This window comes from Onychomys torridus, chromosome 14 (assembly GCF_903995425.1).
Source record: "Onychomys torridus chromosome 14, mOncTor1.1, whole genome shotgun sequence".
NCBI classification, from domain to species: Eukaryota; Metazoa; Chordata; class Mammalia; order Rodentia; family Cricetidae; genus Onychomys; species Onychomys torridus.
Window position 1 is genome coordinate 24,619,866 of NC_050456.1, and position 26,232 is coordinate 24,646,097.

Below are 26,232 nucleotides of genomic sequence, written 5' to 3' on the forward strand. Positions count from 1 at the left end.
TATTTTTATTATTCTTATTTATGTGTATGTATGTGTCTGTATGTGGATATGTGCATGTGCATATTAGCACCTGTGCAAGCAAAAAGAGGGTGTCAGGTCTCCGAGACCTGGAATTACAAGGCAGTTAAGTAGTGAGCCAATTGACATGGGCTGAGCTCAGTCCTCTGCAAGTCCAGCACCTGCTTTCAACTACTGAGTCATCTCCCCAGCTCTATCCTTTTCTCAAGTTCTTCCTAACTATTATTGTTATCATTGTGGATGTGTACGCGGGGTGGGCAGAGGACATCTGCTGGAGTCGGCTCTCTTCTTCCACCATGTGGGTCCCAGGGACTGAACTCAGGTCCTGAGCCTTGGTAGATGCCTTTATATGCCATAATTCAAAATATATTCTACAAAGACTAAAGAACTAGGATAAAATATAACCATCTTAAACAAAGAATGAATGATTTCAACACAGAACTCCGTAAGCAAATAAGAAATTGAGGAAATGCAAAGAAAAATACTGAGAAAGATGGCTATGCAAAAATCAATAAACTCCATCAATCTGAAGCTGAAAACTGAAAGCTAAACAGCATCCAAAAATACAAAATAATCCTTAACACACACCATATGCACACAGACAGACACACAGACAGACACACAGATACACACACAGAGCAAACAAATCAATGCAAACAATTTTTAAAAAGCCCATGCAAAAGAAAGTCAACAGCTCCTCAACAAACCCAGTCAGGAACTACAGGAAGTGAGTCAATGGCGCCATCCCATACATTTGGTAGAAAACAGCATGAAAGGAACAAGGACTGCAGCTTAACAATTGTTCTAGTTTGTTCTTCTATGGCTGTGATAAGACTGACCAAAAGCAACTGGGGAGGAAAGGATGTATTTCATCTTATAGGTTACAGTCCATCATCTAGGGAATCCAAGGCTTTAAAAACAAGGCAGTTACTGAAGCAAAGACCACGGTGGTACAATGCTTCCTGACTTGTTCCCAGGCTCATAGCCAGCTAGCTACCTTTGTTATACAGCCCAGACCCACTTGCCTAAGGATGGTACTGTCCACAATGGGCTGGGCTGTCCTGCATCAGTTAGCAACCAAGAAAATGCCCCACAGACATGTTCTCAGGCCAGTCCCAGGCAGGCAATTCCTTAACTGAAGTGCCTTCTTTCCAAATGTGTCAAGCACATTTGTGAATCCAAAGAAATGCAAGATGAAAAGGTTCTGCTTTGAAGAGGACCATACACAGGCAGAAGAGAGGGAAGTCAGAGTAAGTTAGGTATGAATACAAGGGCAACTCTTCTGGACCTGAAAGTGAACAAAGAGCTCAGCATAGGGCTTTGAAAGATGTGAGTTGTTCATGTAGGTGCAGATCAGCTCATTTCACCTGGAATTCTTGTACCTTAGTGATGTCACAGCAGGCGGCTTGTCTCAAATGAGCTTTCCAAGCCATCTTAAGCACCAGAACAGTGAATGAGTTTTGATTAAGTACGGCACAGAAATCTAAGGCTATTTTACACATTCAATTAGTTTTCTCCAACTCAAAAGAGGACTGTGAAATGCACACAAAGAATAAAAATAATTCAAATATGTCAAACATCTTAATGCAGTTCTACGTTTTTCTTAAAATTAATTTATCTAAGGTACAATGACATAGTTTCCACTCAAAGAGCTGGAAGTCAATAGTACACGATTATAGTTTACATTGCAATGCATGGTATTACTGTCAACAGAAATAGCTTAGTGTTTCCAGTTGTAAATATGGAAGTTTCCCCAACAACTCACCACTGCCTTGAATCCAAGTTCCTAAGTTCTCTAAGCAGCTTTTCATTTTTCTTCAGGAGATGAAAGCTCCTCCTAAATGGAGAGATTCATAAACATTTCGTCACCTTTGCAGGGAAGGACATGACAGTCCGGAAACATTTCCCTTCTACTCATGCAACTTTTACACTTTTCTTGCCTTCCCACATTTCTAACACAAGTAGAACAGACCCTAAAAAAGATGCAAAGACAGATGTCATTATTCCTCCCAGGCCTTCATTCATTTGATAATGTACCTTACTTATCAAGGCCAGCTCAAACTCTCCGTGCAGATGTGAGCACCTAAAGTAACATCCAGAGAAATGGATAAAAGAACTTGTAAGATTCTGCTTTTCTCCTTGTTTTATATTACAGGTATTAAAACATTTTGTCGTGTATGTGTGTGTGTGTGTGTGTGTGTGTGTGTATACACATATAACACATACACCCCCTCAGTCCTATTATTACATAAACATGTGTTTATGTATATACACATATATTATATTTCCTCAATCCTATTATGTGTTTTTTAAAAAAATGAATAAACACATATTTTTTAAGAAACTAGAATGTATTTCTCTAATAATTAGATGACAATAACCTGTAGTCAGCTACAACATAAGGCAAACTATGCTCGTTATACAGAGGGGCTTATGGGATACAGAGGTGGCTCAGCAGACAACAGTATCTGGTGTTAAGCCTGAATCTGGGTACAATCCATGCAGCTCCCATGGTGGAAAGACAGAAGTGACTCTTGGGAGTTGTCCTTTGACTTCCATAAAGGTGCCATGGCATGTATGTACCCTCAGACCTCAGGAAATAATTGAAAAAGTAATGTAAAATGGCTGAGGCAAGAATACTGTTTAACAAATGGAAGGTTTTAAATCAAGTGGAAGTGTAAATACTAAGCAAGAGGGAGAGCAGGCCCATCTTAATGCCTCACATGTACTTGGAGTACTGCAGACCTATTCATCCAGTCATTTCTGAGCTTCTCCCTCCTACGATAAGCTGAATAGAAAGGATATATTTCTATGATTTAATGATAAAATAAATGCCATTTTTCATTCTCCAACAGCTTTTGATAGGATAAAAATTAAAACCCAAAATCTAGATTGTACACAGCATGCCTAAGGTTTTGTGTTCAATTCCTATTAAAAACAACAACAAAACCTAACTGTAGCCAGGCATGTTGGCACATACCTGTAGTCCTTGGAGACAGAAGGATCAGGAGGTTCACAGCCATGCTCAGCTACAATGCCAGTTCAAAACCAGCCTGGATTACATGAGATCCTGTCTCAAAAAACCAGAACAAACAAAAGACCTAAATATATATTAGTAATGCTTTATATAAAGTAAACCTTAAATGTTTTTGTACATTATTTCTTTCTAGTATTGATGTAAAATTTATTCTCAATTTAGACACTATAGGTCAAAGTTCAAAAACAAAGTATCTCTAACCTAGTTTTGATTTAAGTCCAATGTTCTTTTCATTTAACTATAACTTAATTATTGTAAGGTCTTTGTTTTCTGTACTGGAGGTTAAACATAAGGCCTTACAAGTGCTAACTGAACCCTATTACTGTACTACACTCCCAGGCCTATCATCAGGTTATTTTGTTTTGATTTTGGAGACAGGGTCTTTATAGTCCAGGCTGGCTTTGCTGGAATTACAGGTGTGTACCAACATGCCCTGTATCTATTTTAGGTTTTTTTGTTGTTGTTTTTTGTTTTGTTTTGCTTTTGTTTTTGTTTTTGTTTTTTGAGACAGGGTTTCTCTGTGTAGCTTTGCACCTTTCCTGGAACTCACTCTGTAGACCAGGCTGGCCTCGAACTCAGAGATCCTCCTGCCTCTGCCTCCCGAGTGCTGGCATTAAAGGCGTGTGCCACCACTGCCCGGCTCTATTTTAAGTTTTTATTAAAATTTTTAACATTTATAAGAAAATAGGAGGAGGAAAAACAATCCATTATTTTCTTGATTTGATCCTGAATTTTGAGTTACTTCCTTAATTCAAATTTGAAAACACTGGTACTCATCTGAAAACTGATAGGCTATAATGAAGGATTAAAAACTTGATTTTTTTCAATTATATGACTATAATTTCTAAGTTATATAGTTTTAGTAGATACTGTGAAAATGTCAAGAATGTACTGGATTAAATTACTTTTTATTCCCCTCAATTTTAATATGGTTCAACAGTTGAAAAAAAAAAAAAAACAAACCATTCAATCAACCAAATAAATAAACTCAAACAATTTGCCTGTTGGTCAAAAAAACTAATTGGTAGATAGAATATACAGTTTTCTTTTCTTTCTAAAGGGTTTTAAAAAAGATTTATTTTATATGTATGAGTGTTTTGCCTGCATGTACACACATGTACCACATGCATGCCTGGTGCAGAGGTTAGAAGAGGATGTTGGATCCTCTAGAACTGGATTTACAGACAGTTCTTAGCCACTGTGTAGGTGCTGGGAATAGAATTTGGATCCTTTGCAAAGAACAAGTGCTCCTAACCACTGGAACAACTCTTCAGCTCCTAGTTTTTTAAAATTTTCTTAATTATGTGCATATGGGTGTGTGTGTGTGTGTGTGTGTGTGTGTGTGTGTGTGTGTGTGTGCAGAATACAATGCTCAAGGAGGCCTGTACAAGGTGTAGATTCACTGGAGCTCTAGTCCCAGTTATGAGGTACCCACCAGGATGCTAGAGACGACTGAACTTGGATCCTCTGAAAGAGTAGTACACTCTTAGCTGCTAAGCCATCTCTCCAGCATGCTAGATAGAATTTAATAAGAATAAAGACTACATTTTTGTTTGTTTGTTTGTTTGTTTTTCAAGACACAGTCTCAGTACAGCCTTGGCTGTCCTGGAACTTGTTCTGTAGATAAGTATGGCCTTGAACTCACAGAGATCCACCTACCTCTGCCTCCCAACTGCTGGGATTAAAGGTGTGTGCCACCACTGCCCGAGACTAAAATCTTTATCAGAAGATTAGGACTAATGTTTAAAAAAAAAAAAAAAAAGGAAACTCCTGCTGTCTTCTTACCGTTTGTCCCAGGAATTCATTCCCAATATACTAAGAAGCAATCTGCAGTAATAAAATGCTGACTGGGGCTTCTGAGGTGTTGGTTCATCTTGTTCTGAGGCTTTCATGTTTAAGTCATTAAAGTGCTTCTCCACAAACTCTTTTTCTTCTGTGTATTGCTTAAGGATAGCATTAATGACATCATTCTCCTGTTTTTCAGAAATGCATATGGGTTGTGGAGCAGGAACATTGAGGGAGATTCCAGTTCTCTGTAAACATTCAGGACTCGTAGTGCCTAAATACTGTAGGAGCTCGTCAAGAGCATCTTCTTCCTCCCTTATTGTAGACCAGGTTGGTACAGTTTCTCTAAACCTCCTAAGCTGAAGAGAAAGTCCATCCTTTACTGTTATGTCTTCTACGCATTCATTAGATGTAGGAGGCTCTTCCGGTTTCTCTTGGTGAGACATTGAAAGTATGAAAGCTGTAGGTTCAGACACACTACTCACAAGTGGTGGTCCATACAGTATGGCAGAATCCCAGGAGTACTTTCCGGAGAGGTCACGCACTATGACTCTAACATTTGAACTGGCTGACACAAGGCCAGCAGCTAGCCCTCCTCCAGGCAAACTCTCTTCTGCTCTAATCTGGATACAAGACACCAAGGTTGTATTATTCAGCACAAAGAACTGAATGTTGGGACTTTCAAAGAGCTCAGGAGAAAGTTCAGAACTTTCACTGTAATGATTGTCATGATTTTCACAGATCTGGCTTGTCAGCATAGCGGGACCACCACTCATTGGATAATGGCCCAAGTGATTAACCAGATGGGTAATAACAGTACGGGCTGCTATAGAGATCAATCCTTGTTGCATCTGAGTTTTCACTGAAAAAAAAAAAAGGAAAAAACCACAAATGAGTAGGAATAATATTGCTTCCTAGGAGTTACAAAACATATTAGAAAATGAGGATGTTATCACATTACTAACATCACAATCAAATATCTGAATAAACATTAATGCATACAATTTAGCTTTCTTATTATAGGAATAATGGCAGAGTACAGAAAACTTTTCTGATAAAGTAGTTTTATTTATTTTATAAGGAAGTCCTTTGGAAACTATAGCTAATGGATTCACAATTTAAACAAAAGCTTTTAAATGTAGATCACCTCTGAAGATCAAAAGTGTCAGAAATCAATTCCCTGGAATACACTAAACACGCAGACTAAAAACCAATGAAATCTATCCGACTGATAGGTTTATCTCATGGAGACGTTCCAGATTTAGAGACATAGTCTGCAGCATCTTTAAATGTCATTTCATTCTGGCTTTTACTGATGATAACAAGTATGTCAGAGAAAAGTGTTATCTGAATTAAACTTCAAGAATGAGGATGAATCGACATAGTGAACAGTGTACATTTGTATCACAGGGAAACTTTATAGGCCAAGCTCCAAACATGAGTGGGGGGCTGGAGAGATGTCACTGGCTAAGAGCACTTGCTCTGCCAGAGGACCCAGGTTTGGTTCCCAACACCCAAATCAGGAGGCTCAACTGCCTGTAACTCAACCCCAAAGTGACACAATTTGCCTCTTGTTTCCCTGGGCACTTTACGTACAAGTATATACCCACTAAGAGACATATATACACATAATTAAAAAAATAATAAAAATAAACTTAAAAAATATGGGCTGAGGATATAGTTCAGTTGTAAAATATTTGCCCAGCAATAGCAAGACCCTAAGATTGATCTCCAGTGCTTTACAAAAAACATACACAAATAAAAAAAATAAAGGGTGATGATGAATCTACTTATTTAGGCATTATAATTTTTTAAGTACTTTTTTTTTCTTTTAGTGTGTATTAGTGTTTTGCCATGGGAAGTTTCAGGTCCCCTGAAACTCAAGTTGTAGACAGTTGTGAGCTGCCACATGGGTGCTGGGAGTTGAACCTGGTCCTCTGAAGAGCAATCAAGTGCTCTTAACTGCTGAGCTCCAAACCCCCTGGGAAGGGGAAATAGAAGAGATCTCCTGGGCAAACTGGGAGTGGGGGTGTAGAGGGGAGAAGGTGTGGGATGGGAACATGAGGGATCAGGATGGTTGAGTTGGGGGAGGGACGGAGAGGGAGAGTAATAAGATACCTTGATAGAGAGTGTCATTATGGGGTTAGAAAGAAGCCTGGTGCCAGAGAAACAAGGATGACCCCAGCTAGTGAAGTGGGTGCCTGAACTGGTCTTCCCCTGCAGTCAGATTGGTGACTACCCTAAATGTCATCATAGAACCTTCATCCAGTAACTGATGGAAGCTGATGCAGAGATCCACAGCCAAGCACTGGGCTAAGCTCCAGGAGTCCAGTTGAAGAGAGGGAGGAGGGATTATATAAGCAAGGAGGGGTCAAGATCATGACAGGGAAACCTACAGAGACAGCTGACCCGAGCTTGTGAGAGCTCAAGGACTCTGGACGACAGCGGGCTTGCATGGGACCAACCTAGGTCCTCTGCATGTGGGTAACAGTTGTGTAGCTTGGTCTGTTTGGTCCCTGGCAGTGGAACCAGGATCTGTCCCTAGTACATGAGCTGGCTTTTTGGAACCTATTCCCTATGGCGGGATGCCTCGCTCAGTCTTGATGCAGTGGGGAGGAGCTTGGTTCTGACTCAACTTGATATGTCATGCTTTGTTGACTCTCATGGGAGGCCTGACCCTTTCTGAGGAGTGGGAGGGGGGCGGGAGGAGAGGAGAAACTGTGGTTGGTATGTATAATAAATTTAAAAAATTAATAATTAAAGAAATAATTTTGGGGGTTGGGAATTTAGCTCAGTGGTAGAGTGCTTGCCTCAAGGCCTTGGGTTCAGTCTTCAGCTCCGGATAAAAAAGAAAAGGAAAAAAAAAAAAAAAACCTTTAAATAAATTTTGTAGATCAATATGGTCTAGTCTATAAGTATGTGAAAAACATTTTTTCCTTCTCTAATTCATTTTAAGGAAACCAGCTAAGTATATTCATATTCATATGAATATTATAGAATAAAAAAGAGTGAGATAAAGCTCAGACAACACAGTAGTTTGAGAGGCCTGGAAAAGCAAGCTGTCTTAAATTAGCATCTGAAGGAGGAAAGGGTCCAGAGAACATGGGAGGCGTGGTGGTTTGAATGAGATGATCCCGGAAGTCTGGGGCATTTGAATAGTTGGTCCCCAGGTGGAGGCTATTTGGGGAGGATTGGAAGTTGTGGCCTTGCTAGAGGAATTATGTCACCAGAGATGGGCTTCCAAATGCCATTTCAAGTTAGCTCTCAGCTGTGGTTGCAACACCTTGCCTGCCTGCCTCCATGTTCCCTGCCATAATAGTGATGGTCTCCAATCCTGAAACCATAAGTTCAAACAAACCTTTCCTTCTGTACGTTGCCTTGGCATTTTATCACAGCAACAGTAAAGTAACTAAGATAGGAGAGGAAGACAGAAAGAGGGAGGGAAAAAAACTAGACAATCACTTGGCAAAGCCAACTGCTAAAATGTTGGGCTGTAGGGTACACAAAGTGCTTTATCATTTTCAGAGGGAAACATAGAGATGTACAAAAGTCTATGTGTTAGGATTCTGCCATTCCAACTATATGACCAAACATGCGCAGCTCAGTAGCTAAGTAAGGGGTCTTACATCTTACATCATCAGTGCGCTGTGCTGCGTGGTTGCGCAAATATGCACAGTACGGTCACGCAATCAGCGCATGCATGGTGTAGCTCCCTAAGCTCATATGCACAAGTGCAGGGAAATTCTTAAATGCCAGACTCCTCTCCCTCCTGGTCTGCTCCCCCTCCCCCACTCTCTCTCCTGCACGTGTCTCTTCCCAGGCCTGGCCAGGCTCTCTTCTGTCCCTGTTCCTTCTTCCTAATAAAACTCTGATACTGGTTTTTGTAGTGTCTCATGATCTTTCATGATCACACGGTAACCAGCACTGTGTATTTAAAATCAACACTAAGTAAACATGTTCCAAGATTTATTTGAGTCCACGGCCCAGGTGGCGTTCCCTAGAGGGTGTGCTGGGTAGGTAGCCCCTAGAAGGCAGGTGGCCCTATGTGGCCACCACACCCAGCTGTGCGAGTGCCAATGGAGTAATAAACTTGATATGAAGTGACTGTACCAAAACAAAGCTGCTGCTGCAACTCTAAGGTGGGCTGATGTAGAGGCCAGTTTTGGAGTGGTGTTAGGAAGATTGGGAAGAGCACTGTCACTGGTAAGGATATATTAGTATTCATGCTAAAAGAGGATGCTTTGTCATAAGAGGGGTGGGGAGGAGTTGGTGTTCTTGTCTCTACTCAGATTTACACAGTTACAGAATGACTCTATTTCCCTGTTATTCTACCATTGTCAGATAATAATCACATTATCCTGTAACAACAGCCTAGGCTTACTTGTAAAGATGAATTAAAAGCTCTTATGTACAAGGCTCAGAGTAATAAATACAATATAAACTATTCAATTTTGACAGCATTATAAGGGATACAGCTTTTAGACATTTCTCTTTTGAACTTGCTTATAAATACACCCCAAGAATGGCTCAGCTCATTCTGTATGTAGAACATAAGCCCCCAAGCCCAGGCATTAGTCTACCCTATACATCCTCTGCCTAAAGGAGGAGACAGTGGGAATTTAGTTCAAAAGAGCTGTGGAGCTGGGCAAGGAGGTGCACGTATGTAATCCTACACGTGGGTAGGCTGAGACAGGAGAAGCAGGGGGAGCACAAGGCTTGTCTGAATACATAATAAGACCCAGCTCAAAACCACAAAACTCAAAAAAGTCATTCACTTAAATACTCGTCACCTGCTTTTAGCACCACACAAAAAACAGCAAGCAACAAAAAACTGCTACAATCTACTATAATTAATAACACTGAAAATACTTAAAGGATGAATTTCAAATTTAGATATGAGCAAAATCATTGCTTCTCTAAATTCAGGATATTTGCACATATATGAAAAGATCAAAATCTTTTAATTTGTTAATTAGATGATTAGATTTATTTAGATTTTTGAGCAGTAAACTAAAGAAAATATCTCTCTCATACTTACCTGCTAAGTTAGAAAGACATAAAATTCTCTAATTTAAAAATTAAAATAAAATTATAAAATAACCAGTTTGGTGAGAAAATACAAAATGGAGATACCAATGCTTCTAAGGCACTGTGTAACTGGCATTCATTAAATAAACGCAGCTAGCCAGGGTTATCTGTTCAGATCGTCACATTAAACAAGCCCTACATCATTTGCGGCAAACCCATAATTACAGATTATTATGGCATACAAAAGCAGCAAGCCATCAAAAGCTGCTGCAATTCACTGTGCTGTAAAAGACATGCAGGGGAAGTTAATTCTGGCAAACGCTTTAAATATTAGCTTTGCGTAATACGTATAGGTGAAACTATAATTAGGAAAGAATGGATCTCTGGAGCTTCCTTTCACTCTGGCCTTGCAAATGATTTTTTTTTTTTTTCTAATAAAACTACTGCCATTTGACAAAAAGCCAATTTCACTACCTTCCCTTGTTCTGCAGTAAATTTAATAATTATAGTCACTCCTGCCAATAGTTTTCAAATCACTTTTCAATCCAATACTGAGCTGATTATGAGCACTCTATGTTTAGAATTCATTGGCCAAAAAGTACTTGAAGACAATGAAGCATGTCTTACAAGGACACAATGATCAGTCATTTTTGCCTAACATGCCCCCCAATAAAAACCAGCAAACCCCACAGCATGTAGTTCAGAGTCCAGAGCCCCGAGTAAAGTAGTGTCACCTGTTGCTACCTTGTGCTTGTCCTACATGATGCTGAATTCATGTGGACTCACTGTCTTTGAGGACTCACACGGGGACAACTAGCACAGAGAACAAAAGAACGGAGTGCCTGGTGTCAGCAGTCAGCTCCCTTGGAGACAACTTCTCCTCTACTTACTGTACTCTGCAGTAACTCTACACAAACACAGTCTACCTTTTTAGGGTGGTGGTGAGATGGCTCAGCAGACAGAACAACGGCTACCAAGCCTGATGACTAAGTTCCATCCGAGCACCCACACAGTGAGAGCACAGAACTGAGTCTCACAAGGTGTCCTCTGACCCAAACACACTCTGCATATTTTTTTAAAGTAGTAAAACCCTTTTTATAAATAAGCAAATTTTATTTATTATTCTATTAAAAATATACTGTCTTAGAGTGTTACCATTAAATGTAAAGAACAACCATCATTTTATATAGTATTAAGTAAAATAAACACTATACTTTGTGATATCTAAAGTGTTTCATTACTATCAATTATTGTGTAAATTTTTGGTTCTATTACACAACCCAGAACGTTTTTCAGAGCTAAATAATAATTAATTTGTTGTTTTTTTTTTTTTGTTTTGAGACAGGGTTTCTCTGTATAGCTTTGGCACCTTTCCTGGATCTCGCTCTGTAGCTCTGTAGACCAGATTGGCCTCGAACTCACAGAGATCCGCCTGCCTCTGCTTCCCGAGTGCTGAGATTAAAGGCATGTGCCACCACCGCCCAGCCTAATAATTAAATTTTTATGTTCCTATTATTTTACGTACTTGTGCTCTAGACAAATTATTAGCAACTTACATTCAATTATATTCAACTCAAAGCTGGAGTTGACCAATTTCCTTGACTTTTACTTTCATACCTTCAATTCTATAGGGTCAAATTTTAATCTTTTAATCGTCTGTAACTATTTTTTCTATATCGAGAAAACCAAACTCTTCCTCACAGCCTACTCTCTAACCACAGCCTCCTAGTTTAATTGGGTGTTTTTTAAAAAGACCCGTTTATCCATATAGTTTATGTATAGACCAGAATAAGGAATCTGATCCCATTACAGATGGCTGTGAACCCAGGACCTCTGGAAGAGCAGCCGGTGCTCTTAACCACTAAGCCATCTCTCCAGCCTTATCCAATTGTGTTTTGAGGAGCCCTAGGAGAAGCTCCTGGAAAGGTGACTGGACCTCTAGGTTCCAGTCTACTGAAGCTTTATTTTTTAAAGTTTTACAAATTGGGCTTCTTTATAAAACTTATTTGAAGAAATTCTACCCCCTAACACATGGTATGAACTGCTGGCACAGTCCACCAACTCTCAGCAGTTCTCAACCATGGGTGCAGATGACTTCCTTGCAGCATCTTGGAAACTCTGGCAATCTTAGCAGACAGACCATCAACATCTATTGATGGAACCAGAGTATCCATATTCTACTGTGGGCTAAACTGAGAATCACTTCTTTACTTTCTACCTTCTACCTCTTAAGAACACTCTATTTTCTCCCTAGCTGTTAGTTATGCCTGAAAGCAGTTCTTTACCAAACTTGGGCCCCAGATGTAAACTGCAAATCAATATTCAGATATTCATAGTTCCTTTGAATATGTTAGACTCACCTTACTAACTGATCAGTACAACCAAAAGTTTTTGACAGTTTATTTTTCCTTGGGCTCTTCATGACTCTTATCAATTCCTTTAACTCACTTTCCTTTTCCTTTTCTTTCTAGTCCCAAATGAAGGGCAAATCCTAGCACTAATGAGTTCCCATATATTCCTTCATGGACTTTATTCTTTAAATAATACCCTACTCACTTATTTTAAGTAAATTCAACTCATTTCATTATCCCTCAAAATCAATAGACTCAATTTGCCAATAAAGACACAGGCTAACAGAATGGATATGAAAACTGGATCTATCATTCTGCTGGATACAAGAAATGCACCTCAACATCAAAGATAGATATTACCTCAGGGTGAAGTGTTGGGAAAAGATTTTCTAATTAAATGGACCTAAGAAGCAAGCTGGTGTAGCTATCCTAATATCTAACAAAATAGACTTTAAACCAAATTTAATCAAAAGAGACGGAGAAGGGCATTTCATATTCATCAAAGGAAAAATCTACCAAGATGATGTCTCAATTCTGAACATTTATGCCCCAGATGTAAGGGCACCTACATTTGTAAAAGAAACATTACTAAAGTTTAAATCACACACAATGATAGTGGGAGACTTCAATAGCCAACTCTCAGCAATGGACAGGTCATCCAGACAGAAACCAAATAGAGAAATAACAGAACTCAGAGACATAATGACTCAAATGGACCTAACAGATATCTACAGAACGTTTCACCCAAACACAAAAGAATACACCTTCTTCTCAGCACCTCATGGAACCTTCTCCAAAATCGACCATATTCTATCCACAAAGCAAGTCTCAACAGATCTAAAACAACTGAAATAACTCCCTGAATCCTATCAGACCACCAGAGGTTAAAGTTGGATTTCAACAACAGAAACAACAAAGGCTACAAACCCATGAAAACTGACCAATTCTCTACTGAGTCCCCACTCATTTAAAGGAAATTCAATTTGCTTCATCCTTAAAAACTTCCTTCACCTGAGGGAAGGAGAGCTGACTCTATCAACTGTCCTCTGTGCATATATTCATATACAAATCAAATAAAAAAATTTAAAAAAATTTTGAACGCTGAACTCATTATGTACCAAGAACTGTGCAGAGGGATTTGTATATATAATCTCAGTACTCAAAACAATTCATGCTGAAACTAATATTATTATCTGCATTTTATAAATGAGGAACTAAAATGTCTCTCAGCAACTGAGCGCCTGTCAGACTTCAAAATTCTCTTACTCTTCAAAAATACTATGAAATCTACAATAAAACATTCCTAAGTATAAGTCAGCCAGACTATAAAGGGAATATTATCACATATAATATTAGTAATTGTACATATGAAATTATTTCTTAAACTGAAAACTAACTTATAATAGGTAAATACATGGTTAGGTAACTGACTATAACCAGAAACCTATTTTCATGCATGGCCTCAAAGCATATCCTGTTAGAACCCAAGCAATAACATCGTCTTGAGGAAAACTCATGTTACCTTCTGTTACAGGCTGGAGTTTAGAAGACCGTTCTGAATCAGGAGAGTGTAGAGGTTCAGGCTCTTTCAGACTTTCCAAATGCATAAAAGGATCATAATCTACAGATGCCAAATCAGAAAGGCTTATTGGAAGGTACTTTGGATTGCTGAAACATTGTGCTCCATATACACACCCATGTAACACCTAAGGGAGAAGAAAATATGGAAACAAAACAGTCACTAGTGACATGAAAGCTTGGCAAAACGTGAGTAGTTTACATCTTAGCTCTTCAGTGAAGGTGATATTTAATAACTCTTAAAAAGATGTGTGAAATCTAACCAGTGGTCCTCATATTCAACAGAATCTAACCCTCTCAAACTTCTGTGATGGAGCAAGTCTGTCATGTAAGAAGTACTCATAAATGATTACTTCTAGGTTCTATGTAAGTTTTGTTTTGTTTGTTTTTTGAGACAGGGTTTCTCTGTAGCTTTGCGCCTTTCCTAGAGCTCGCTCTGTAGCCCAGGCTGGCTTCGAACTCACAGAGATTCATCTGGCTCTGCCTCCTGAGTGCTGGGCTTAAAGGCGTGTGCCACCACCTACTTCTAGGTTCTATAAGCAAAGTCTGTATATTTTAGAATATATCTAGTTTTAAATAATGAAAACATTATACTCAGAAATATTATCAGATACTGAATGTTATTTCTGTAGTTTTAAAAACACTTGGTTATCAAATAAATAATAAAGCAAACAAGAAGATTTACCTTATAAATGCAGTTGAGGACAGATTTTTCTGTCTTATCATTTTCTGCTCCTGTAGCATGGACTGGCTGGAGTAGTGTCTTTAAAGGTAAGGCCATGATCCAGTCCAGAAGGCAAAGAAGTAATGATACAACCAACTGTAACAACAATAAAGCGATTATCAATATAAACTTGGAAGAGAAGGGCTTTCCCCACCCCCACCCCCCTTTTGAGAAAGGGTCTCATGTAGCCTAAGATGTAGCAGCTATGATGGTTTAATATTGATTATCAATTTGATAGGACTTCAAATCACCTAGGAGACAAATTGCTGTATGTCTGTGAGTTTCTAAACTAGACTGAGAGATTCTGTCTCAAAATAATAAGGTAGAGAACAATTGAGGAAGACACCAAACACAGACTTCTGGCTTCCATATATACATGCACACGTGTGTGCATGTACACACACACACACACACACAGACACACACACACACACACACACACACACACACGCACAGAGGAAAGTTGGGGAGATGAGATGGACAGGTGCGACCTTAAACATGGGTAGCACCTCCACATGCACCGTGGTGCAAGACTGAATACAAAAATGAAAGAAAGCAGGGGGTTAGCCTTCATCGCTGTCTGCTCCCTGACTACACATGCGGTGTGATGAGGTGTCTCACATTCTTTCCTTAAATTTCACTTATCAAGTATTTTACTACAGATAGAAGAAAAATAATTCATTAGCCATGGATGACCTTGAACTCCTGTCTTCCTGTTTTCATTTCCCAAGAGCTGAGACTACAAACCTGTGCCACCATACCAGGTTTATGCAGTGCTGGGTACTAAAGCCAGGGCTTTGTCAATGCTAAGTGAGCATGTTACCAACTGAATCTCCAGTAAGGGATTATTAATAATCAATAAATCACTTTGTTATTCTTGGGTTTCTAGAATTTATTACAGGAAACTTAAATCCTAAATTCAACTATGAACACTGATATTGATACACAAACCATTAGTTAATTATAACAGCAATATACATTGAGGTTGAGAGTATAGCCAGGGGACAGAGCATCCTGAGCTTGGTATCCTAAGTATTAAACAAAAGAAAAAGGAAAACATAACTTCATTCAAGTAACTATACAAATAAATAACATAATTAAATATATTAAAATGCCTGTTTTCCATTTTTTTGTTCACTTATTATTTTTGTATGTGCATGTGGGAGTGTGTGTGCCATGAAGCTTGTGGAGGTCAGAGGACAACTTGTGGGAGTCAGTGTTCTCCTTCTACCAAGCAGATTCCAGAAACTAAGCTTAGGTCATTAACCTTGGTAACAAGTACCTTTACACACTGGGCCATCCCATATCCCTAACTTTCCTCTGTATATGTGTGTGTGTGTGTGTGTGTGTGTGTGTGTGTGTGTGTGTGTGTGTGTGTGATATGCACATGGAGGCCAGAGGTACATGCTTGGTGTCCTCCTCAGTTGCTCTCCATCGTATTACCTGAGACAGACTCAACCTCTCCCTGCACCTTTGCTCACAGACTCAGCTAGACTAACGGGACAGTGCTCCTGTTTCTGCTACCTCAGCACTGGTTGCTGGTGTGCACCCTCATGCCTGGCTCTCTGTGGTGATGGGGATCTGGACTGGGGTCTTTGCGCTTGCTTGTCAAGCACTCTGCAGTCTGAGCCATCTCCCCAGATCCCTCCATTCCCCTTCTCTAATTTGTAATACCTCAGTTAGTAGCCTTGTAGAAAGCAGTTACTCATTTTATTAAATAAAACCTTTCAGTAACTTTTAAAATAACAGATACCATAAACACAAAACTTTTACCCTAACACAGAATTATCTTTTGTACTAGACTTAAAAATCACAATTAATGCTAAATAATAAATAGTGCCATGAAAGTGGTAATCAGGCAGCAACTAGGTCTGTTCATCATCAAAGATAAACTCTCCAAGTTGAGGTTTAATCCTGTTTTAACTAGTGGACCCTCACAAAACTAACACTTTCCCTATACTCCTAAGACAGAAAGGATGTATGGTGATGGGAAGGGTTCATATGATACTCTGTCCCCAGATGGTGAGACCGTTTGGAAAGATTAAGGTTGTAGCCTTGTTGGAGGAGCTGTGTACCACATGCCATCTATCAGAACAAGAAATGTTCTAATAAACCAACAATTGCTGAAAAACCAGTCCACTAAAAAAGTTTAAGATGTTACAGTACATTTACAAACAGAACACAGGTTTGGGCTTTTCTTCTGCTATAGAGGACATTACTGAGCTAGCTAGTGAAATCTAAGTAAGATTTATAGATTACAACTAACAAACCAATATTAGCCCCTAACTGTTGATAGCTGTACTGTGGTTATAAATAACTGCTTGCTTTTAGGAAGAACACAGTGAAGTCTGTAGGCACACACTGTAGTATGGAGAATGCATTTATAACATTGCAGAGGGATAAAGCCATATGGACTAAAGGAGGAATAAAGGAAAGAGTTAACAAAGACTCCTCCTCTTCTGGAAACTTCTCTCCAATCGGAACTCATGGCCTCCATGTTCTTGCGTACCATCCTCAGCATTATAACAAACCTAAATGACCCCCTGAAATTAATGTTCTAATGTGGAACTGAAATCAAAGTTTGGAATCGATGTCAACAGAAAGAGGAAAGGTTTTGGAATCTATCTGCCAATGATAGGTTCCTTTCTTCAGGTTCATATGTAGTAACAACTATATGAATGTGGGTGAATAACCTAACTCTTATTTCTGTTGACTGGGGATACAAAAAATCTGCTGTTTGTTTAAGCTGCAACAATCCCTATGAAGTGCATAGTGATAGGTTTGTTTTTTTCTCCTTTTAAATCAGCATATAAACGATCTTTACTCCTTTTTCTTTTGTTTGTTTTTCTGGCAGTACTGAGGATCAAACACAGGGCTTCATGAAAGCTAGGCAAGTGCTCTGCAGGTGAACTATATCGCTAGCTGTTTTTTAACCCCTGTCTACTAGATTGTTTAAAATTACAATGTTATATTCACCAATAACAATAAATTCTTTCAGAAATCTAAAATTCCTTGCTTATACAGAGTTTACTCATGTTCTTACAAGCCTATGGTTAAGCAAGGTGTATGGACCCCACTGTAAGTGATTTGATTGTCATCCATAAGAAATGCCTGTCTATATTGTGTTTTACTTAACAATATTAATAGTTACCAGATAAAATGAGAGGCTTGTCTAAGTCTAATACATAAGCTTGTTGTCTAGGTGTAATATATAAGCTTCAAACAAAATCTTGATGGAAGAGAATGTTAAGGTATAAGGATAAATGGAAAGGTATAAGGATGCAAAACAGTGGAGAAAAACCATTGCAAATCTTTTAAAAGTCTAAAGTCTAAAACATTTATATGGTTCCAAACACTCCTTATCATGTATGTATGTGTATGTATGTATGCATGTATATATATATATATATGTATATATCCTTTATATTTGTATGTATTCCTCCTCCTTTATATTTATAGTTTTTAGTAAATTATTTGTCATCTTTAAAAGGGATGGGAGGTAGAACAGAGCAGTAAGAGGTAGGAAAGAGGAATACTGGAATAGGAAGGGTTAAATGGGGTAGGGGATGGGAGGGTAATATAGAGGAGGGATACAGAACACTAAAGACCTCCTGGAAAAGATAGCCTAAGGTAAATGTCACATGGTAGAACTTTTCTGAGGGCAGAGGAAATGCCTTTTCTTAAGAAGTATGCCTCTAGGCCTGGAATTGTGGTGTACACCTTGTATCCCATCACTCGGGAGGCAGAGGCAGGCAGATTTCCGAGTTCGAGGCCAGCCTGATCTACACAGAGAAACCCTGTCTCAGAAAACACCAACAACAGAGGTATACTTCTCATATATTCCTGTACTCTATCTATTATAAATGTCCTTCCACTGATAACAGCTGTCAAAAACCAGTGACTGTCTTCAGAGGTGGTAAGTTTCTCAGAGTCTCTAGCAACTTCCTAATCTGGCAGGCTAGAGTAATTAAAATCATTACAAGTAAACAAAATGTTTGCTACGTTTCCTTACTACTCTGAGATTTCAAGACAGTCAAGTGTTTACGAAATTAAAACTAAAATAAAATTTAATTTTTTTTTGTTTATTCATTTAATGTGAATTTTGTCTCTATGTATGTCTGTTCAGCACTTGTGTGCCTGGTGCCATGAGGCTAGAAGGATGTGGATGCCCGGTACTGGAGTTACAGACTCCAGTGAGCCTCCAGGGGTGCTGGGAACCAAACCTGGGCCTCTGCAAGAGCAGCAAGCACTCGTAACTGCTGAGCCATCTCTCCAGTCAATAAAAGGACATGTTTTATACTTAAGTCACGCAAAGTTAGAGTTTGCCATAGTTGGTTGAATATTTATTTATTTGTACCTTTAAAACTTTTAAATTTAAATATTCAAGACAAATACATATTAAATGTAAAAAAATTAAAATTACCCTTTTGTCCATTTCATACGATGAAGCTTCTGTACTTGGCAAAAGATGAGTGACAGTAGCTATTAGGATCTGCAGGCAAAAGAAGAATGAGTAAGTAAATGAGTTTAAAATACATGAAATTCACTGTAGTCCCTAAAATTTAATTACTACATTCTTAGTGATATAAAATTGATTGCTGTAATTTAACATCAATATAACATCTAAACATAGTATTTAACCCATATATTGTTACTTTAATTTGTACCATGGAAGCTTTTTAAGTACATTTAACTATTAATCATTTATAAGGATTATAATGTACATGTACAGAATGAAGATTACAATGCATATGTTCTCTCAATGGTAAATAATTTCATACTAACTCAATTCACAAGGTCAATCAATGTGTATAAAAACAGATATTTAGGTACATTAGAAGAAGTCCAAAGATGGAGGTAAAGGATTTACAAAAATCATAATCCCACCGGGTGGTGGTGGTGGTGGTGCACGCCTTTAATCCCAGCACTCGGGAGGCAGAGCCAGGTGGATCTCTGTGAGTTCGAGGCCAGCCTGGTCTCCAAAGTGAGTTCCAGGAAAGGCACAAAGCTACACAGAGAAACCCTGTCTCGAAAAACAAAAACAAAACAAAACAAAACAAATAATAATCCCACTACTACTTCAAGAACCACACTCCAATGCTTTTCCAGATCTCCCTATCTATGCTGACTGAGCAGCCCATATCTGAAATACTTCAAAATCCAAGAATGCTAGGACACATACCAATTTGTGGCTGGGGATAATATGCAGTTGGTAGAGTGCTTGTCTAGCATGTATTTTTCCTTGCCCAGCTTGCTCCTTTTCATTATAAATCTTTATAAAAGTCAACAGTAGTAACCATAAGAAATAGGCTATACTAAGCTGTTTTGAGATTTCCTTTGCCAACGCAATTAATCCAAAACTCTTCACTTTAGCCTCAAGCAGACTTTTTGGACAAGGACAAAAAGCTATATTATTCACCAAAATATCACAGGAACAGTCTCTAAGCCACATACAAAAATTCCTTTCCTTGAAACCTCTTGAGCCAGGCCCTCACAGTTCAAATCCCCCTCAGCACCACTGTCTTCTACCTTCCTACGAGTATGGCCATTAAAACCCACTTAAAGTGTTCAACTGCTTTTCTAATCCAAAGTCCCAAAGTCCACATTCCTCTAAACAAAAGCATCATCAAGCCTATCACAGCCAGATCTCCCACATCCCTTTTCCAGGAGCTTGCCTGATTCCATCACAAAAATACTAACGATATGAGTGATCAAACCAGCCTCTTTTCTCCAGAACCTACGTTTGGTGGAAATGTTTGCCATTGAGAATGACCTAGATGAAATCCAACACATCATCAAATAATTCAAGGAGTTTAAAGAAGACACAAGGAAACACTCAGTGAAACGAAGGAGAAAGAACTTAAGGAGAACAACAGCTGAGTGATGCCCAAGAAACCCCAAGCCTAAGGCTGAAGGACATGGTGATAGTGCAGGACTTGACAGAGGAATTCAACAAGGAGGTAGGAACACTGAAGAGAACTGAGGCTGAAATGAGAAGGACTTGAAAACCCAACAACTCAACTAGACAACTCAAAGGGAAGCCTTCCAAGTAGAAAAAAATTAGTAAGAAAATACAATTACAGGACTTGAAGATAAAATAGAGGATCTAGACCAGAGAAGCAAGAAGTATGAAAAGTTACAAAAAAAAAAAAAAAAAAAAAAGTATACACAGGAAAGGAACACATAGGAAATATGGGACACCATGAAAAAAAAACCCACCTTTGAATTATAGACATAGATGAGGAAGAAGAATTGCAGGACAATGACAGATAAGAACTTCAACAAGATCATAGAAGAAAACTTTACCAAACTAAGGAAAAATACACCTATACAGAAAAGGACAGGAAGCACACAGAGCAAAAGGACAAGATCAAAAAATAAAATCCCCATGGCATACCATAGTTAAACACTAAAAAGAGACTATATTGAAAGGTGCAAGAGAAAAAGCAAAAGTCATATATAAAGAAAAAAAACCATCAGAATAATAGCTGATTTCTCAATGGCAACTTAGAAAGTGAGGAGAGCCTGGAGAAATGTATTCTAAGTCCTAAAAGACTATGACAGCTAGCCTAGACTAATATGCCTGCCCAGCAAAACTACTTTTTCCATAATTGAAGGCCAAAGAAAAACTTTCCAAGATATAAACAGCCTAAAAAATTTATATCCAACAAAGGAAACCTAAATAATATACAGGAAGCAAGACTTTGGGTTAAAGAGAGAATTGTGCAGAGCAGAGAGACTGTGGAAAGAAGTATGAAGCCATAATTATTACAACACAAAGTTCCACTGAGAACACAAACAAGACCAAAAATCAACAATGTGATGACCACAATTGACACACACATGTCAATAAGAACTTTCAGTATCAATGGCCCTGATTCTACAACCAGAAGACACAGACTGACTGAATGGATCAAGAAACAAAAAGCATCTATCTGTTGTCTGGAAGAAACACAGCTTTTCTTTCAAGACAGTGTGGTGATACTTTATTTGTAAAATGTGATTTTATTTGTATATTAATAAAGTTGCCTTGAGGTCAGAGCAAGCCATAGCAGAAGCTGGGCAGTGGTGGTGCATGCCTTTAATCCCAGCACTTGGGAGGCAGAGCTAGGCAGGATCTCTGTGTGTTCAAGGATACAGCCAGCATGGAGACACACGCCTTTTATCTCAATACCAACCATAGAGACCTGGAGGTCTGTATAGACAGGCAGTGATGAGGAGGTCATGTGGCTGGGTTTATAACCAATGAGAAAGCAGAACAGAAAGTCTATAAAAAAAGAAAAAACACACAGGAAGGGTCTCTTGCAGAGAGGAAAGACAGAGCTGTAGTGAAGGGTAAGGTTTTCGGCTCTCAGCTACTGCTCTGACCTCTTGGCTTTTAACTCTGCAACCAGCTCTGTGTTTCTTATTTAACAAGACAGTTACATCTACACTACAGCCAGTCTGTCCTAAACTCAAGAAAGAAAGAAAGAAAGAGAGAGAGAGAGAGAGAGAGAGAGAGAGAGAGAATATCCACCATGACCAAGTTGGCCTTTTCCTTGAAATGCAAAGATAGTTTAACACACATAGTCCAACAAATGTAATAAGTCACATAAATGGACTTAAGAACAAAAATCAGAAGATCATCTCAAGAGACACAGAGATAATGGACAAAATCCCATTCACAACAGCCTCATTGAAAAATAAAATACCAGTTATCAAACCTAACCAAGGAAATGAAGGTCTTCTAAAATACAAACTTTAAAACTCTGAAGAAACACAGTAGAAAATGGAAAGACAGCCCATACTCATCGATTCATAGAATTAATATTGTGAAAATGACCATTTGCAATCCCAATAAAAACCCCGACCTCATTCTATCCTAAAATTCATACGGAATCACGAAAGATGCCACATAGCCAAAATCAATCCTTAATAAATAGACCAATGTTGGAGGGATTATCATTTCATATCTTAAGATGTACAAGACAGCCATGTTAGTAAAAACACTTTGTAGACATGTAGACCAATGAGGGAGAAAAATATCAAAGACCCAAACATGAGTACATGTAACTTACGCCATTTAATATTTAACAAAGATGCCAAACACACAAGTTAGAGAAAAGAAAGCATCTTCAACAAATGGTGCTGGGAAAACTGGATGTCCACATGCAGAAGAATGAAATCAGACCCATAGCTTTCATCATGTACAGGCATACATGCAGGCGAAACACCCCCACACATAATAATTTTCTAAAATGGAAACAAACTCTTTAAAGCTGGAAATGGGGGCATATAACTATAATCCCTGCAGCAAGGGGCTGAGACAGAAGGACTGCAAAGGTGGGCTACACTGTGAGACCCTGTTTCAAAAATAAGCAAATACACAAATATTTTTAATTTTCACAGTGAAAAAATTAAAGAATAAAATTGTCAAATGTTTAAAACTTTCAAAGACTTTATTTTTAATTATATGAATATATGTATGTCTGAGTGTTAGTGTATGGGAATGCAGTGCCAACAGAAGCCAGAAGAGGGCAGCTGATCCCCTGGAGCTGGAGGTATAGGTGGTTGTGGGTGCTGGCAACCAAACTTGGGTGTGCTGAAGGAGCTCATGCTCCTAACTACTGAGCCATCTTTCCAGGGTGGACTTTTAAAATTTTTTAAATGTTTCATGAGCAGACATATTCACACTGAAATCCAGTTGCCATGTCCCACACAACATAAAGATAGTAACTATAGCCAATAAAAGTATTTTTATTTATTCTATAATGTAAAAAGGTGTTTAGTATTTTACATGTACTCCTAATTTAAGTAATCTGGCAGGTAAATTTCCTGATCCCAAGTAGAGAGTTCGGAGTTTCAAGTCCTAAAATAACTTGTCCAGAGTCACAGTTAGGTGACAGGGTTAGGATCAGTTAAATTCAAGTATGTCCAACCACTAACCTACTCTTAATACTGGGTTGAACCTTGGAGGTGTGAATGAGAATGGCCCATTAGGCGTACATGTTTGCGAACTTGGTCCCTAGTGGGGGAGCAGTTTGGGAAGGATTGGGATATTGGAAATGGTGTGTTAGTGGGATGGGCTTTGAGGTTTCAATAGACTCATGCCATCCCCAGTGTGATCCCTGTCTCCTGCTTGCACTCTGGATGTGAGCTCTCAACTGTTTCTACTACCATGACACTGTGGACTTTAATCTTCTGAAACCAGAAACCCAATTAAATGCTCTCTTTTCTAAGTTATCTTGGTTACAATGTTTTACCACACTAACAGAACAATAACTAACACATCACTCAACAGACATTCAATTACTTTGTATGTCAAAGTTGTCTATGCATAAGAAATATTTAAAGGAGCCTAAAATTTTATGTCTTGATCTCATTCAAATTTTTATGTATATATTAAAACTAGGAATAAACTTACTATATTTTTAAGCATGCTACTGCTATTTTTTGAAAATTACTGTGTCAATTCACTAAGTAGAAAAATTCTTCTAAATGTACTTTATATAGGACACAAATGGTGTATTACCACATTTAGTATTTTAGCAGAGGATGATAATATGATTGATTGAGTTAGAAAGTTTGAACTTAAGGCTTTTTAAAAAAATTTTAAAATTTTATTTTATAGTGCTAGAGATCAAACCAAAAGCTTTGAGCATGCTCTGCAAGTGAAAAGTGCTTTACAACTGAGTTGTAGTCTCCTCCCTGTCCCATACCTTATTTTTTGAAACAGGGTCTTTCTAAGTTTTCAGGCTGGCTTTGAGCTAGCAACCCTCTGGCATCAGTTTCCCAACTGCTGGATTACAGGCCTGTGCTACTAGGACCCATATACCTTTGAATTTTACAGATTTGGGTTGGAATCTGTAGGCAGAAGTTTCTTTCCTGCCTGGTCCTGTTCCCAAACACCCAGCAGCCACTTCCCAAATAATTGACTCAGGGCTTAATATTACTTATAAATGTTCAGCTGGTAGCTCAGGCTTATTACTAACTAGTTCTTACACTTAAATTAATCCATAATTCTTATCTGTGTTTAGCCACATGGCTTGGTACCTTTTCTCTTTTGTTTTTTTTTTTTTTGTTTTTTTTTGTTTTTTGAGAAAGGGTCTCTCTGTAGTGTTGGTGCCTGTCCTGGATCTCGCTCTGTAGACCAGGCTGGCCTTGATCTCACAGAAATCCGCCTGGCTCTGCCTCCCGAGTGCTGGGATTACAGGCATGTGCCACCACTGCCCGGCGGTACCTTTTCTCAATACAACATTCTCATCTTGTTTCCTCTGCATCAGGCTGACAATGCCTGACTCTGTCCTTCCTCTTCCCAGAATTCTCCTAGTCTGGTTGCCCTGCCTATACTTCCTGCCTAGCTACTGGACAATCAGTGTTTTATTAAACTGATATGAGTGACAAATCTTTACAGTGTACAAGATCATTATCTCACAGCATTCCTCTTTTTTTTGTGTGTGTCTAATTAAAAAGGAAAGTTTTGACCTTAATATAGTAAAACAAAAAGTTATTAAATAAGAATTACAGTAACAATATCCAATCCATTTGCATTTGACAAAATTGGAGAAAATACTTAATTATCTATCTTATCTCGGTGAGTATAAAGTTTTTTATCTAATTTATTTTCTATTAAACTAAGGAAAACTATAATTAGTCTTCAACTCCATCAAAGACGCCAAAAGGATGTAATGTTACCTAATGACAGGCATCAGGATTTGTGCTACAGGAATCCTCTTTCTATCCTATTGGTTATTGGTTTTAGACTTTATATAGTTACTAAGTCTTTAGTTCTCTCTTAAATAAGGTAAAGTGGTAGAGGGAATAATTTCCCATGCCAAAATACTTTTAAGAATTAGATACGGGGAAACTGGAGAAATGGCTCAGAGGTTAAGAGCACTAGCTGCTTTTCTAGAGGACATTCAAGTCTCAGCACCTACAAGGTGGCTCACAACCTCCTGCAACTCTAGTTCCAAGGATCTGATACTCTCTTCTGGCATATGTAGGTACCAAGCACACAAATGGTGCAAGTACATATACACAGGCAAAACAGCCATGCATATAAAATAAAAATTAAAAAGAACTGCATATTGGGCTGTGAGTAGTGGTGCATGCCTATAATCTCAGCACTTGAAAGAAGAGGCAGGTGGATCTCTATGAGTTTGAGACTAGCCTGATCTACATATTGAGTTCCAAACCAGCCAGAGCTACATAATGAGACCCTAACTCAAAAAAATAAAATAAGTAAAATAAAATAAAAATTAAATATTTCTAAAGAGGTGAGTGATACAGCAATTGCTCTACAGTAGGAACTTAATAAATACTTGTTTTCAGCTTTCTTGATGATGTTATAAGAATACCAAGAAAGGCATACAGAGATTGAGGGGGTTTTGAGAGAAGTAAAGCATTTTAGATAAGAAGAGAGATAGAGGAATGTTTGGGAGAAGCAGACTTAGTTGCCAGGAGAACAAGAATCTCATGGGAAGCTGTATATGGTTCTGGAAAGATGAAATAGGTCTTCAATTGGGGGTCTGAATTCACAGCCAAAGAAAGGAACTTTATGGTCATTTTTGTTTCAGGTGTCATGAGAATGTCAATGATGACCTAAAGGGGAAGAAGATGTCTGCCAGGAGCAAGATACTGTAGTAGCAAAAAAGAAACGATACAGGAAACACTGAATTTGAATAAAAGATAAAACTTCATAATGATTGGCTAAAAAAGGGAAGGATTCTGAT

General features: G+C 38.4%; 1 protein-coding gene across 16 annotated transcripts in view; it reads right to left on the reverse strand.

The window, feature by feature from the left end:
* The window catches only part of Ralgapa1 (Ral GTPase activating protein catalytic subunit alpha 1), a 212,136-nt gene that overhangs the window by 62,744 nt on the left and 123,160 nt on the right, over positions 1-26,232 (reverse strand). For all 16 annotated transcript variants that reach the window (XM_036205956.1, XM_036205953.1, XM_036205958.1 and 13 more), the window contains 5 exons: positions 18,945-19,013; positions 14,483-14,617; positions 13,742-13,925; positions 4,841-5,702; positions 1,784-1,855 (listed from right to left, as the gene is read on the reverse strand). In XM_036205956.1, coding sequence (XP_036061849.1) covers positions 1,784-1,855; positions 4,841-5,702; positions 13,742-13,925; positions 14,483-14,617; positions 18,945-19,013 — 1,322 coding nt within the window. The remainder of the gene's footprint in view (positions 1-1,783; positions 1,856-4,840; positions 5,703-13,741; positions 13,926-14,482; positions 14,618-18,944; positions 19,014-26,232) is intronic.